This window comes from Arachis hypogaea, chromosome 20 (assembly GCF_003086295.3).
Source record: "Arachis hypogaea cultivar Tifrunner chromosome 20, arahy.Tifrunner.gnm2.J5K5, whole genome shotgun sequence".
NCBI classification, from domain to species: domain Eukaryota; kingdom Viridiplantae; phylum Streptophyta; class Magnoliopsida; order Fabales; family Fabaceae; genus Arachis; species Arachis hypogaea.
The window spans coordinates 92,478,452-92,493,083 of record NC_092055.1 but is presented as its reverse complement, the minus strand read 5'-3'; the positions used below and the strand labels follow the sequence as shown (position 1 = coordinate 92,493,083).

General features: G+C 36.7%; 3 protein-coding genes across 8 annotated transcripts; 1 reads left to right on the top strand and 2 right to left on the bottom strand.

Moving 5' to 3' along the window:
* Window positions 1-2,636: 2,636 nt before the first annotated feature.
* Window positions 2,637-4,437, bottom strand: LOC112783212 (uncharacterized). The gene is made up of 2 exons (XM_025826030.3): window positions 4,226-4,437; window positions 2,637-2,916 (listed from the first exon to the last, which is right to left on the bottom strand). The coding sequence occupies exons 1-2, from the start codon at window positions 4,346-4,348 to the stop codon at window positions 2,821-2,823; spliced, it is 219 nt and encodes a 72-aa protein (XP_025681815.1). The 5' UTR covers window positions 4,349-4,437; the 3' UTR covers window positions 2,637-2,820.
* Window positions 4,438-4,590: 153 nt separating this feature from the next.
* On the top strand, window positions 4,591-7,085 carry LOC112783211 (uncharacterized). The gene is made up of 4 exons (XM_025826029.3): window positions 4,591-4,852; window positions 5,480-5,556; window positions 6,220-6,343; window positions 6,430-7,085. Exons 1-4 carry the CDS (start codon window positions 4,802-4,804, stop codon window positions 6,826-6,828), a joined length of 651 nt encoding a protein of 216 aa, XP_025681814.1. The 5' UTR covers window positions 4,591-4,801; the 3' UTR covers window positions 6,829-7,085.
* A 764-nt stretch (window positions 7,086-7,849) lies between these two features.
* LOC112783210 (uncharacterized) lies at window positions 7,850-14,057 on the bottom strand. 6 transcript variants are annotated; one of them, XM_072229989.1, is made up of 16 exons: window positions 13,514-14,057; window positions 12,914-12,964; window positions 12,601-12,831; window positions 12,137-12,235; window positions 11,967-12,022; window positions 11,683-11,794; window positions 11,418-11,597; window positions 10,831-11,100; window positions 10,297-10,509; window positions 10,020-10,223; window positions 9,813-9,938; window positions 9,343-9,633; window positions 9,159-9,257; window positions 8,406-8,920; window positions 8,255-8,332; window positions 7,850-8,166 (listed from the first exon to the last, which is right to left on the bottom strand). In XM_072229989.1, the coding sequence occupies exons 1-15, from the start codon at window positions 13,658-13,660 to the stop codon at window positions 8,299-8,301; spliced, it is 2,628 nt and encodes an 875-aa protein (XP_072086090.1). In that variant the 5' UTR covers window positions 13,661-14,057; the 3' UTR covers window positions 7,850-8,166; window positions 8,255-8,298. The 6 variants fall into 6 exon arrangements, with proteins under 6 accessions (XP_072086090.1, XP_072086091.1, XP_072086089.1 ...); XM_072229990.1 differs by having other exon boundaries at window positions 8,263-8,332; XM_072229988.1 differs by having other exon boundaries at window positions 8,300-8,332.
* Between the last annotated feature and the right edge of the window lie 575 nt (window positions 14,058-14,632).

Genomic DNA, 14,632 nt, shown 5'->3' with positions numbered 1-14,632 from the left:
CTTGAAAGCCTTAACACAAGGAGAGAATGTCCAAAACACCCGATGAAACATGACACTATGACTACAGCAGGCCAAGGTTGTGTTACAAGTTGCACTCAGGCATCTAAATGACCCTTGTTGTTAGAACATATTAGTTATTAATTAATTAAGCTATAAGTAAAGACAAGGTAATGAATTTTACCAGGTAAGTACATCTGCATTGCAAATAACCAACGAGAAAGATCGTTGTATGATTCCTTCCAATCTTCATATATCCTAACAATGACTCTCTGTTTTGCAAGCTAAACCTTTTATGTATGACGCCTTGTAACCAAATTGATTCTCCACACCTCCTTAGAGAACTATTATGTTGATGGTTAGATCTACTTTGATCGTTGTGAATATATGTTGACCCCTCTTGACTACCCTCAGGTGGGATATTTAGGTCAACCATCGTCCTTCTAATATTTCTTCTAACTTCCCCACTTAAAGTAAAGGGGTATCATCACTAGTATCCATAGAAGTCCCTCCACACAAGTCAACTAGAAAAATAAATAATTCTAGCAGATGAAACATTTGTCCAACGGTTGTACTAGAGCCTTATAAGACGTTTGTCCTCGTCATCGCGTAATCGATACTTTATTACAAAAAGCATAAAACCTTGTCAAATTATAAAAAAAAAAGTAATAATAACAATTGTAATCTATGAATAGTACGAATATACCTTTCGTAAAACAAAGTGTTATCTACTTCCGTCGAATATCTATAATAGATTTTTTTCACTCTCTTCGTGTGTTGTTGACCAATGACGTGCACTATCAAATTCTTCAATATTGTTAGACTTTCCACTTTAAGTCGGTTGAGCAGAACTAAATACAATAGATCCATCTTAATCATATACTATTTCACTATTATAGTGAATAGACAATAATAAAATTTCAAACATTGCACAGAATAAAGAGAAGATGAAAAATAAAGGAAGAATGAAATACTAGTAGTGATTTTTGTGACCGACGAGTTTCAGTAAGATTTTATTAAAGAGGCGACTCAAAGTTCGCCTAGGAATACAACGAACTTGTGAAAAATGCTAAAGTTCGCCGAGGGAACAACGAACTTGTATCAAGTAAAACATTTTTTTATTTTATTTTAAAAAAAAATCCCAAATATACTTTAAAAATAAATTATCCACTCTTATATTACGATAAATAGGGGTGGCAATGGGTAGGATAGTGTAGGGTTTGGATCCAACCCCAACCCTACTCGCGGGTTGAGATTTTTATATAAACTCAACCCTATCCGCGAGCTGAGAATATCTCAACCCTAACCCTACCCGCTCTTAACCCGCGGGTACCCGACCCTACCTGCGGGTTACAAAAAATATAGATTATTATATAACTTGATAATAATTTAAAATATAATTGATTTTTTTTTAGTGGTTAAAGATCTTTTGCATTTAGTGAGAGGTCTTTGATTCAACATCTACTTAAAACATATTTTTATATAAGTGTATAACATAAACATATATAGAGTGCGGGTTGGTCGGGTAGGGTTGAGGCTCAACCCACACCCTACCCGCTGCGGATCGGGTTGGCAACCCAAACCAATCGGGTGGGGTCGGATTAGGTACCCGCAGGTAGGGTACATATTGCCAGCCCTAACTATAAACAAATTAAAAATAAAATAACAAATTAATTGTTACTATAACAAAAAAAAAAAAAAAAAAAAAACATCTGATAATTAGTTAAAAATATAACATTTTGATAATAAATTTAAGAAAAAATGACACATTAATAAAAAAAATCTATTAAACTACATGTTAGAGTCACAATAATTGAATAAGACTTTTAACACAAACTCTAGTAGAAAATGAAATGTATCATATACTAATATATATTCATTTTTTCATCTCCAGCCACAAAACATGAAATTTGAATATTAACTTTAAACTTTAATGCCACCAATGTTACATATTAATTAATCACGACAAATAATTACGATTAGACTAAATGCTCTAAGATCAGAAATAATCCAAATTCCGAAATATAATTTGTAGGGGTGTCCGCGGATCGGATCGGATATGGCCGAAAATTCGATCCGATCCGCACAATTTTCATCGGATCGGATCGGATGTGATATCCGCACTTTTTAGTGTCGGATCCGATCCGATCCACACATTTGCGGATCGGATCGGATCGGATATCGGATATATCCGCATAATTAAACATTCTCTTTTTAATCATATTTCTATATAAAAAAATTCGATAAAAATATTTCTTTCATACTTTTAAACTTATTTATTCTTAAAATATTTTTAATCAAACTCTCTCTAAATAACAAAAATAAAATAATACAATATATGAATAAGAATTACTAACTAAAACATACAAACAAGTAAATCTAATACCAAACATATATATATTTATTTATTTTTTAATTATTATAATGCGGATCCGCGGATCGGATACGCGGATGTAGAGCAGATATCCGCGATCCGATCCGCAAAGAGTGCGGATCGGATTGGATCCGATCCGATCAATTTGCGGATAGAATCGTATCCGCAATTTTTGGATCGGATGCGGATATTTACCGCGGATTTGCGGATACGATCCGATCCATGGACACCCCTAATAATTTGAATACAGAACTGATGCGCAATCTTCACACTAAAATGTTTCAGCTAGATGAGGTGCCATAAAAATGAGTTAGTATAACTTATTGCTGACAACATTAAACATACAAAAGCCACATTTCATAGTGAGTAGTACATGAAGCAATGTTTTTTTCTTTCCTTTTTTTTTTTATCGAAACAATTAACTACAATGTATGGCTCAGTTTGGAAGCCTATTCTGATGCTTCCACCTGTTTTGAGTTTTCAGTTTGTCTGAGTTTCTCCAAGGCAGAAATTCGGCTGTCTAGTGATTCATGGAGGTTTTTCATCTGCAACAGCACAGAAATCTCAGCCATCAATTAGAATGTGCATTGAAATTCCAAATCCAATTTTCTTAGAAAGCTCACTTATGTTATAAACTTCAATGCAAGAACATAAAGGGAGAGAGAAGATGAAGCAAGCCGAATTTATAGGAGAAACAGAAAACACTAACTCTTGCATATCAAAAGAGCATGTTTAAAGATTTGCTATCACAAATTCCAGAGCTAACTATGAAACTGTGTCATGCAATTGAACAACGCCCCCATGTTTAATAAATTTTAGAAGATAAATGAGGGTATCCTGAATTTCAACAATTGGGTTCATTGGACACTGGACACGGGCTTATCAATCGATACCCACCTAAGGAGCACGAAAGGCAGGATGAGAATCATGTGAAACTTTAAGGAGTTATGACCATTCTTTGCCACACAAGATAGAAAGAACAAATAAAATAAAACAGAATTTGGTAATCTAAATCAGCAACTGGTAGCGAACCAGGAATGCCACATTCATAAGAGAATAAAGGATAAATACAGTAAAACTAGGATTGACGACAACAATGGATCAATTTGATGTGTTCTACTCTAATTAACTTGGAGGAATAATTCAGATAAAGAAATCTAAAATACCTTGTAGCAAACAAGTTAACCCGTCACATAACACATTCATTAAGAGACAACAATAAGTAACGATGATACTTTGCATCTCCCACTGGATCCGTCATTAAGAAAACTTACATGCCTCCAAAAGCTTATGTATGAAACATCAAGTTAACTCATGATCCAAGCTAGTTTAGGCCTCAAAATCAAATTTATGATTTTACAAGTGAACCCTAAACTCTACGAGTTTAAGATCCGAGCTATGGAGTATAGGTGAACTCTCGAGTTTGTTACCTTGGTATTTGCCACTCACACCCAAATCACATAACGGAGGATAAATAGATTAATTATTTTAGATTTCATTCTTCATCATCTAAGGTCCATAAGAAAACTAGGTCCATTCAATTTCCCCAGAAGTTATGTCCGAATATCAAAGCATATCACACCATTATTATAATAAAGGCTATGCATTTTATCATCGAAAATTCGAACAAATGAAAGGCCACCCCACGCACCTGGAAATTTCTAACTCTCCGGTTCACTATAACAGATTGCATAATAGATTTACATGTATGTATTCACTATTCAGAGAACCAAACTATGAACACAATAAGAACCAAACAATTGCAACCAGAGTCTCTACAAAAATGAATTCTCCAATCACAGTATTCCTTTGAAACCCAAATATATCGAAAAAGCTTAAATTGGATGTAGGTACCTGGTTCGCAAAGGATTCGTGTGCAATTTTGTAATCCCTGTGGAGGATATAGAAACCTGCAAACGAGGCAATTGCAGCGCCGCTGAAGAACGAAGCCATTCTCACTCGAAGCACATACCCCATTTTCCCCCTTTCCCTTTCGCTCTTTCTCTCTTAGTTTTCAGTCACTCAATTGCACAGTCGCACGCAGAACGCAATAAATATTAATTAATTTGTTAATAAAAAATAGATAGCATCACTGTATCACTCTTATTTCTATTTTCATTTTAAATGGGCTTGATTCAAATTATGGGCCTAAAAGCCCAATAATAACAAGCCCATTAATGGGCAGTATGATAATGGTAATGGACTTTGGGCTGTACTGTTTTAGAATTGGGAATCAGGTTGGCCGAATGCGTTTTGAAGACGTTGCACATTGCAGCATAACGTAGGCTGTGTTCGTAGAAACGCGCTATTCCCCTTCACATTCGCAGAAAACACTGCAAGATTTGAGCTTCTTCCGTATACTGATTTGATTTCTGTGGGGGAGCAACTAGGGTTAGGGTTTCGGTGTTTTTCTGAAGACTAACATCGAAAATGTTCAACGGTGATCCTTCACCTCCACTCTCAACAGAGATGATCCAAAAGGTGGCAACTTTTTTCCCATCAATCATTTCTCTGCTTCATTACCCGTTTCACATCAAGATGTTTAACGTTCTGGATTTGTTTCCGCACATTTTTCTTATCTCGGATTGGGGTTTTATAAAAATGTCATCTTTTTATTGTTTTGAACTTTTCTTGTTTGATTTATGCTCATTGAATAGCCTCAGAATTCAGATGTTTATGGTGCTGACGTCATTCTCTTTCCTTGTACCCTAAGTTATTTATTTTGCTTCCTGCTATCGTCAAATTTTCCTTCTTTATTGAATCAAATGTACTTGATAACATCATAACACTATTTATGTAAGTTGCTTTCTGTGAGATTACTTTGTAGAGTTCATTCATTATGGGGGTGGTGTTGTGTGGTGTTTTTTTGTGCTTATTCCTTTCTCTAACCCATGAGGCATCACTGCATCAGCATCTTCTTAGGATTATGGGGTGAAAGAATTTTCGGTCAAATGCCATGCCAGTGTATAATGCATTTGAAAAGTTTTCATATTTAATTGAAACAGTCCTCATTAGAGTCTATGTCAGCTTATCTTATATTCTTATATATAACTACCATTTCTCTCTCTTTCTTTTTCCCTTTTTTTTTTGTTCTTGTACTTGGGACAGTACTTGGAGGAGAATAAGGAGCTGATAATGGCAACAATGGATGGTCAAAATCAGGGGAAGTTTGCTGAAGCTTCCCAGTTAGTAGCCCTTGTTTCTTCCTCTCTTCTGTACTGATTTTTTTTTCTTGGTGGTGCCCAGTGGTTTCAGTTGCATTTTTCTTTTAAATTTCTCTCGTGGAAATCTAAAACATTATCTATTGTTTTTTGGTACATAGCACTTTCTATATACTTCTGCATTCTCTTGAATACCTACTCTCTGGCAACTTTGAAACCTTCAATTCCTCTCTGGGGTTGTGACTTGTGAATCACTTTGTAAGGCCATTAGCATATGCATTATTGCAAGCTGTGTTTCAGTTGATAGATTTCAATCTTTACTTACCTGAGAGAAACGACTACCAAAGTATATCTTAGATTACAGAACATATAATCCGATGAAGTGGAACTCAGAAGATTTAGACAAGGATTAATATGGGAAGAATTTTGAGTAATACCTGGGGAGTTTTGAGTAAAAGAAGAGGCTACAATTCTATTTAAGAGATGGCGTGTCTGTTATCAGATGTAGCTTTAAACAATGAGCTCTCAACATTGTCTTGCAACTCATATCTATTTATTTATTTTGTTGTCACACCTTACATGCTGCTTCTTTGCATATGATAAAAATTGTAGTCATTGGAATGTATTGCAACTTGCAAAAGTATCTTGAATCAATTTTCCCTTCTCAACTGGCTTACATTGATACAGATGTCTAGCGAAGCTTCAGCACAACTTGACATATCTAGCCAAACTTGCAGATGCTGCACCTCAGCCTCAACCTCTGCCACAGTCGCAGTCACAATTACAGCCGCAACCCCAGATGCACCCTCAGGTTGTCAAGCTTTGAATTGCTAAACTTAGCTCGCTATTTTGCTGATTATGTATAGCTCTCATCCATCACGGTTTACTGTGGAACAGGAGCAAGGGCAAGGGCAAGGCATGCAGCATCCTCATGTAGCAACGTCTCAGCAGCAAGATCTTTCTACATTAAACTTGCGTTTTGATATGAATGACAATCATCTTCAGCAGCAGCAACATCATATGGCAATGTCTCAACAACAACAGCAGAACGACCTTTCAACATCAAAGTTGGCTTTTCAGATGAGCGAGCAGCAGCAACACAAGATCCCAGCATTCTTCCAGCAACAGCAACAGCAACAACTCATGTTTGGAGGAAGCAGCAACAGTGGGTATTATCAGGCCCAAACCAGACTGAATAACCTCTCAGATATGCCGGAAACCAACCATATTGCCTCATCAGATCTTAGTCCTGTTTGGTCACTAGCCAAGTCACCATCTGGAAATACTAGATCATAAAAATGTATCATATTTTACTCTTGAACACCAACCTAGAATAGTTTTTTGTTCTTTCCTTTTTTTGGTGGGGTACATCTAACTGAGTAGATGTGAAAAACATGGAAGCAGTGTGGAATACAATATGCTTTTTTGTAAGTGTTTTTCTTTAGTGAGTATTGCATATTAAACACGAATATCCCCAGTCCAAAAACAGAAGAGACACTAATATCCATAATTTTATTTTAAATTTCAATATACTCAGTGAAGTGTTACCTCGATACCAATTCAACTGGCATAAAAATGGGTAAACAAGACGGAAGCAACGTGGAAAATTGTAGATTCCTTTTTTCTTTCCTTTTAAACTGAATTATATTTCTACACACGTGGTAATCATGCATTTCATCGCATTCTACCAAAAAGGTTCAGCCAAAATTCACAAATAAGTTAACTTCGTAACATATGTCTATCCAAAACATAGTAATTTGAGGAGTTTTGCTAATTTTGCATGTATTAGGACTAATAACCGACAAAATCAATCAAAACATAAATCATGCATGAAAATACATAACTAGTACGACATATATTTAATAAGTTATTTCAAAGAGGTCACAATAGGTATATATATCAATTCCATTTCCGAAAATATTCCCAAGTTAAAAACTAAATGAACCTAACAACATTGGCGGGACTCCACCAAATGATTCAAATACCTTTAACAGTTTTTTCATTTTGAAGTTAAAACTTAAAAGTAAAACTCGAAACCTCTTAAGTAAAGATGGAAAACTATTTCATTTGAACTATCTCCTTGGCCAAATACCTTAAACAGTTGAACCCCTACTAGACTATAGTCTATAGATTCATTGGGTTAAAAACTGAAATTTCAATCCGCCAAAATAAACGTTTGCAAAATCCACCGAATCATTATAAGTTTATTAAACTCGCTGCACAATTCAAATTCAAAAATAATATATTTCGCCAAAATTCATAATAAGTTTCTTAAACTACAAATAACATTTGTACGGATAAATGAGGGGTTGCAAACTGAAAATTAAATAAACTGTCCATTAATCTTTCAAGCATTCACAAAAATAATCGCAGTTATGCGATGCAATTGTGTGCGCAGTAATATCCCAGGATGAGGCCCCACATTAATGAAAGCACACCAAAATGATATAGCAGGAGAAATAAATTAACTACAGAAAATGGAGACAGGACCACATTTTAAATATCGATTTTATCGGAACAGTAGAATGCTCCGTCCATGCTTCAAAAAAAATTCTCCCACAAAACCCAATAAGTATCACCATACTCTTTTCATCCGCACCCACGAGACACCATAGTCTCCCTCTCTGACGTTTCCTGTCATCACAATAGTAATAAAAATTACAAACACAGCATATATTGAATACACAATTAAAAACCCGAAGATAGTGAGAATGGTACACACCACAATACCATTCTCATCATATTAAGCACCAGTAAGAACACTCACTATCTTCGAGAATGGTAGACAGCACCAGTTGCCCTGTCATAAAAACATAATTAGCAAGATTTCAGTGCTCAAGGTAATCATCACAGATTGAGATAGGACAGCAAACCTGGCCTGCTGTTTTGAAGCAAAATTGGAAACTGGCCTCCCATTTGCCGGGCCTGAATTTTGGGCATTGTTCACACTGGTTCGGTCCAGGGTTACACCATTGGCAACAGCTAATTGTACACCAGACTGAACAGATGGGCCATCCTTTTCCCGAGAATCCTTAGACTTGGTCAAAATTTTAACATTTGAAAGGCCTCCCGCAACACCAAAGCATGCACCATTTGATTGCTGATGCTGCATTACTGACAATTTTAGAGGATCATCACCCATATTCGAAGAGATAACAGCATAATCCTGAAAAGACTTGTCAGTTTTGATATTTTTGGAATCAACTGAAGGAACTTTCTTCAGGCGATAAGTGTTAGCCATTGGTGTAACAGCCACAGTAGGCATATATGAAGAATGAGGGGATGATGCTGCAGCTGCTGCAGCAACTTTGGCAACAGCGGCATTGGCAGCTACCATTTTTTGTGCTCCTTCGCGAAGCTGAATATAGTCACCCTCAATCATAAATAACTGAAATTATCATAACAAAAATCTGTCAGCTTGTATGTAAAGTAGATTATATGCCACTATGCTGGACAAGTCGAGTAAAGTTATGGAATGCCAGAACTTTTGACAGAATTTATTTGCACGTGTTTTGCTCCCTGGTTAGTGTAATTTATTCATCCAACCACACTTGAATCTAACTGAATTCTGTCAAATTCTGGCTGATTATTTCTAGCTGCAAGGCATTTAATACTTATGTGCTTACTTCAGGATGGCTAGCAACAAAATCATCCAGCTTTCCATACTTTTTCTTGTAATCATGCCAATGCAGAGGAGCGAGCATTTTACCCAGTCTGTTAGGGAGCTGTGTTTTAAACATAAATGCAATTTTCATCAGGATAGAAAACCAAACATACAACATTTAAAAGTCGTGATTATTGTTCACTAACTGTTGAACTGATTCGAATCCGGCCACCAGCTGGAATAGTGCGAACAATACTAGCCAGCAATGATCTTTCATCAAGAAGAGGACTTTCCATAGGCTTTGCAATTGTAGTTGATGCTGTCTGGCCAGTGGAGGAGAATGCTTCAGGCAAGACTGAATCAGTGATGTTGCTATGTACCATATCATTGTGAACTACATGGGCTGTGACAGGTGATGCATTTCCAGCAGAACTTGCTGCCTCTACCAACAATACTTGGTCATGTCCCTCACTAGGTAACGTCACAGAATTCTTATCCTACACAGCAGAAAAAGTTGGCTTTAATTTCCTCATCTACAACAGTATCTTGCACAAAGACATCTTCACATAATCGCAATTGCGATCGCAATCAAATAACAATGACTTGCTTTAAATATATCCTTAGGTTTGACAAACAGAATTTGAACGCAGCTCAAACAAGAAATGTATCGTCTAACCTTAATTTCACCATTAGAGTCAACAGAGTTCAATCTTAAGGCATCGGAGAACTGTGATGAAATTTGACGTAAGCTATGGTCTTGTTGGGTAGCAACATGTTGGCCTTTATCAACTGACTGAAGAACCTTCAAAAAGTACACACTAATTGTCAGTATTTTACAGAACTCATGATGCAAAGTAAATAACAAATTTCACTTCTAGCAAACCTGTGTTTCCGCTGTAGAAGATGAAATTACAGATTGAGTCTCCTCATTTTGGTGGATGTGAGCATCCAAATAGTCTCCATGAAGAGCTTGTCCATTAACGGGCATTTCATAATTAAACTTAGCATCGGATCTCATCATACTCTGATCAGTTTGGGATGCAGAAGGATCATCCTGCATCGATACCTGTGAACCCTCCGAGACAGCCTGCAGGAACAAATACACCTGTAAAGCCAAGAGCTAAAAGTACAAATGACCAAATATTTGGATTGGTCAATACCTGTTGATTTTTCCATTGCTGCATAGGTGACAATGCTGCCAGTGGGTGAAAGTGGCCAACATGTGATTGAGGAACTTGTGATGCAACTGAATTTGGCACTCCTTGTTGATGCATGACAAACGGATGTAATGCAGTCACTTGGCCAGGTGGAAGGTATGAAGGTGGCACAAGTAGGGAGGATGGAGCCATAGCGACACCAGCAACATGATCAGTCTACAATATAAATCCATCAGAAAATCAAATGTCAAAAGCGAAATATTATTACAGTTCCATTTTCATCCCAACCGCTATTGTGAAAACGTGTTATCTATCATCTATCATACTCTGAACATTCAATAGACAAGAGAGCATACATGTTCATCAGTCAACAAAAGTTTAAGCCTCCTGATAAATAATGGGACATAGCATTAAAAGAAATCTCTGATATATAGAATATTTCAATTGACACAATCACATAACAAAGATCAACTTATTCTACAGATGAAAAGGAAGTAAATAACTAGCAGTTTAAAGCTAGAAATTTTGGCATCCAACCTGGACCGAAGCATTGCCACTAGATGCAAATGGAGGAATATTATCTGAGCTTTCATTTGGAATAAGACCATTATTTCCACCTGAAGCATTGCTTCCATTCAAGTCGAATTGGTTTCCATTTTCCTGTCCAAACTGAGTTACATTCTTTTTTGAATTCATTTGGGACATTTGTGAGTCCTCGTGGTAAGTGCCACTCCTCTCCCTTGCATCAGCTAGCTCGAGCTGTAGCTGCTGGATAGCATGCAAATGAAGTCTTTCCATCTCCGCAAACTAGTGCCACCAACCCAAAAACAAAAGTAACATACCAAATTATTTAAAGTGAATAAACATGGACCTAAAAACGAAGAAACTACTATAAATAGAGAATATTGAAAGAATGACAATCTTCTGTTTCAGCAATGCCTGCAAATGCCATAATGCATATACACCAAAACCAAACCAAAAAAGTATAAATTAAATAGTAAAGATGCATCTCATCAATGTCAATCTGAATAAACAAAAATACAAAATAATACATTTTGTCGGTAAAAAAGGAAGTAAGGAACACAAAACCAAAAATATTTTAAGCAAAGGGATTGCTGATAAACCTGTCTCTGGAAACCCATCCAGAGTTGGTTATACTGCTCTGTACGTTCCCGCAATTCAGCCTGCAATGTCTGGTTTGTTGTTGATTGGAAAACATCCATCTCACGAACACGGTTTATCCAAGCTTGGGCTTCTCTCAATTGTTCGTCTTTATACATTAGGGTCTCTTGAGCTACTCTGTGCTGGAAATCACAGAGAAATGTAAAGCAGCAGCTTTTCTAATAAACTTTTATCATAGAAACAAAGAACACAATGTAAGCAACCTACCTGTTCCTGCAAATCAATAAGCTGCCTGTCTTTTTCTTGAATATGTTCTTGAAGATCATGTATTTGTTTCATATGCTGAGCTCTTTCAGCTTCTGAATGATCACGCTCCCTTCTGCAAAGATTTTATCCATTGAAGCATATTGAAAGTTGAGAATAACATGATTGTATAATAACCAATGTGTCATTTTTCCAACTAAAAACACGAGAGCTCCCATACACATGGAAGAGTACAGGTATGTATCTTTTCATGACAGCAAAGTATATACAGAGAAGGCAAAGAAAACCTGAAAGTTGCTAGCTCTTTGTTTTGCTCACGAAGAAGGTCTTGCTTTGCCCATGCCTAAAATAAAAATACAAGCAAGCAGCATATGTGAAAAATATGTATCGATATTATAATTTATAAACCGGAAAAAGTAAAATATAAAAAAGTGAGGAAAGAAGAATCACAACAAACCGCTTCATTGTCTAATTTAATGGTGTGCAGTTCTCTTTCCTTCTCTTCCATTTTCCTTTCCAATTCATGAATTGTACGTTCCCTTTCACAAAGTTGCTCCTGCAGCCAGTTAAACATGTTTTAGAGCAGAATATCAACTAGTGCATCATGAGAAGAAAAACATGTAAGCTAATAAAAAAATAAATGTTGATCAAAATCAAAAGAATGATACTTTTAAATTCTGAGGGAAAATGGAATCTATGTTAAACTATTGGCAATGTAAAACTTGATTACAATTTGCATTGTAAAATAGCCCTTGAATAATACATAAAAATTGAAAACATGATTACAACAACGTTTTTTTTAACATTGAAAGAGCATTATTTAAATAAAAAAAAAATTGTGTAAGGATAACCTAAGCTCAAATTTGCAATGCATATACACTAGTATTAACACATAAGATACATGGATGTTTAAACTCGCACCTGAAGCTTACTGGCATTGTTAACATGTTCTTTGAGTTGAGCATCATAGGTGTTTCGTATTTCCATTATCTCAGTTCTAGCAATCATTTGAGCTTTCAGTTCGATCTCCATTTGCTGTAATTCCTGTCTTTGCCTTACAACACCATGAATCTGCTGCTGCAAAATATCATTGTCTATTGTTCCATCCACTGTTATCGAACAGAAATCGACATCAAGAGGCTCTCTTCCTTGCTGCACCTTGAAAAACAGGTGGAAATTATCTCCAAGTTCTTAACTCCTAAAATAAAAGCAGCTTCTAAAGTCATCACCTTACCTCATAAATGGTTCTCTCATCCGATTGCCCTACTTTTGAGTTGTCTAGCTCCTGCATGCCAAACATATGCCCATTATCAATCAAACAAATAACAAACAGTCAAAGTGATAAAAGTTCTCACACCACACACAACCATACGCAAAGAAGGCAATCAAGCCCAGCAATGGTGTTGACAAAAACCAAGACCAAAACCCAAACCCAGCATTCAGCACTGTCGCTATGTCAACCTTTAACAACATTGATATGAGACAACATTCTATCAGACATTAGAAACGTATAGGCCTTGTTCCCTCGATAACAAATAACATAATAAACAACTGAATATAAATAAGAACTAGAAGTCGAACATTCAAATATTTAGAACTTAGATGCTTCAAGTGCACTTGCCAAAACTAATGACCATGAAACACACCAAACAACATCTGTTTTCAGACTAAAAAAAAAGGACTACAGCATCAAAACACGTTGCCAAACCCTAGCAACAAAACAAACAAAAGGATGGAATCATCTTTTTTTTGGATTTAGAACAACGCTCATATTCCAGCATCATTCCCCTAAACCACAAACATAATGCGAGGTGTTGGCACACCACATCAGTACCTCGTCCTCAGGGTTTCTCGACGAATGATGGTGCTCGGAAACAGCACGCCATTCCTTGCGTGATGGAGGTGGCGGTAACTGGAGAGAGGCGCCGCGAGCAGCAGCGGCGGCGTTGGCGGCAGCGGCAACGGCAGCCGTGGCCTCCATTGAAGAAGAAATCGCGAGGGTGCCCCCACGTCTGCACCCTGCGGGTGACTCTCAGTCGAAGAAAAAAAATTGAAGAAAAAGGAGAAATCCCTAACCCTAGAATTTGAGAGATCGAAAAGAGAGCGAAAGAAAAAGTGAACGGAGAATGAATAGGGGAATTGAGAGAGAAGAAAGGGGGATTGAGAGGGTTTTGGAGGGACGAAGATGATTAAAGTGCGTTGAGCTAAACAACAGTGAGAGTCTTGTGTGTTTTCTTTTGCGTGATGAGAGTCAGAGAGTGGCACGATGATTGGCTGTGACGAATTTCGACCGGCACGGTGCCGATGCAATTTATAGGGATTTTCTCACTTCTTGCTTCTGCTTCCATCTGAACTCCCTCCCCCACGCTTTCCCTCTCGGGCGTGGATCATACGCTCTTACTTATTTGGGCCCTTTTCATTGGGCCAAGCCCCATTTCATTATCTGTAAGCTTAAGAACGGGCTTACAAGATTTCAGCCCAAACACAAAATAAAAAAGATTTCCAGAGCTTTTTGGCTTTTGGGTTGGGTCCATCATTTACACACAATATGAGCTACAAGTGTGCATGGACCAGATTGGGATTGGGTTTGATGAGACTTTAACTTGATCCGAATATTTCATCGGATTCATCCTAAACACCTAAAATCCAACCTTAAATTCAATATTCTAAAATCGAATTAGACAAGCCAGGATCGAGTTAGGAGAAAATGAGTTCTCTGACCGATTCAACTGAGCTTCAAAATTTTTTTAGGTTAACCACCAAAAATGTTTTCGAATTCTTTAAATACTGACATCTAAATTTTACTATCGACAAAAATGCTTTCAAATAATTTAAAAATGCGATAAAAATGCCCAACAATAAATATATATTTTCAAAAAATGTCTTAGAGATTGAATTTTGATGCAATTTTTTACAAACATGATAATAAAAATAAGATATTATTATCCATAAA

What these genes read in the sequence shown, in the direction of transcription:
- LOC112783212 (XM_025826030.3), bottom strand. Translation starts at nt 4,348, where the DNA reads ATGGGGTATGTGCTTCGAGTGAGAATGGCTTCGTTCTTCAGCGGCGCT. An exon ending in ACGAATCCTTTGCGAACCAG is followed by an intron (nt 2,917 to 4,225) that starts GTACCTACATCC and finishes GTGCTGTTGCAG; the next exon opens with ATGAAAAACCTCCATGAATC.
- LOC112783211 (XM_025826029.3), top strand. Translation starts at nt 4,802, where the DNA reads ATGTTCAACGGTGATCCTTCACCTCCACTCTCAACAGAGATGATCCAA. An exon ending in CAACAGAGATGATCCAAAAG is followed by an intron (nt 4,853 to 5,479) that starts GTGGCAACTTTT and finishes TACTTGGGACAG; the next exon opens with TACTTGGAGGAGAATAAGGA. An exon ending in AACCCCAGATGCACCCTCAG is followed by an intron (nt 6,344 to 6,429) that starts GTTGTCAAGCTT and finishes ACTGTGGAACAG; the next exon opens with GAGCAAGGGCAAGGGCAAGG.
- LOC112783210 (XM_072229986.1), bottom strand. Translation starts at nt 13,660, where the DNA reads ATGGAGGCCACGGCTGCCGTTGCCGCTGCCGCCAACGCCGCCGCTGCT. An exon ending in AAAGAGCTAGCAACTTTCAG is followed by an intron (nt 11,795 to 11,966) that starts GTTTTCTTTGCC and finishes AAATCTTTGCAG; the next exon opens with AAGGGAGCGTGATCATTCAG. An exon ending in TTATTGATTTGCAGGAACAG is followed by an intron (nt 11,598 to 11,682) that starts GTAGGTTGCTTA and finishes TGTGATTTCCAG; the next exon opens with CACAGAGTAGCTCAAGAGAC.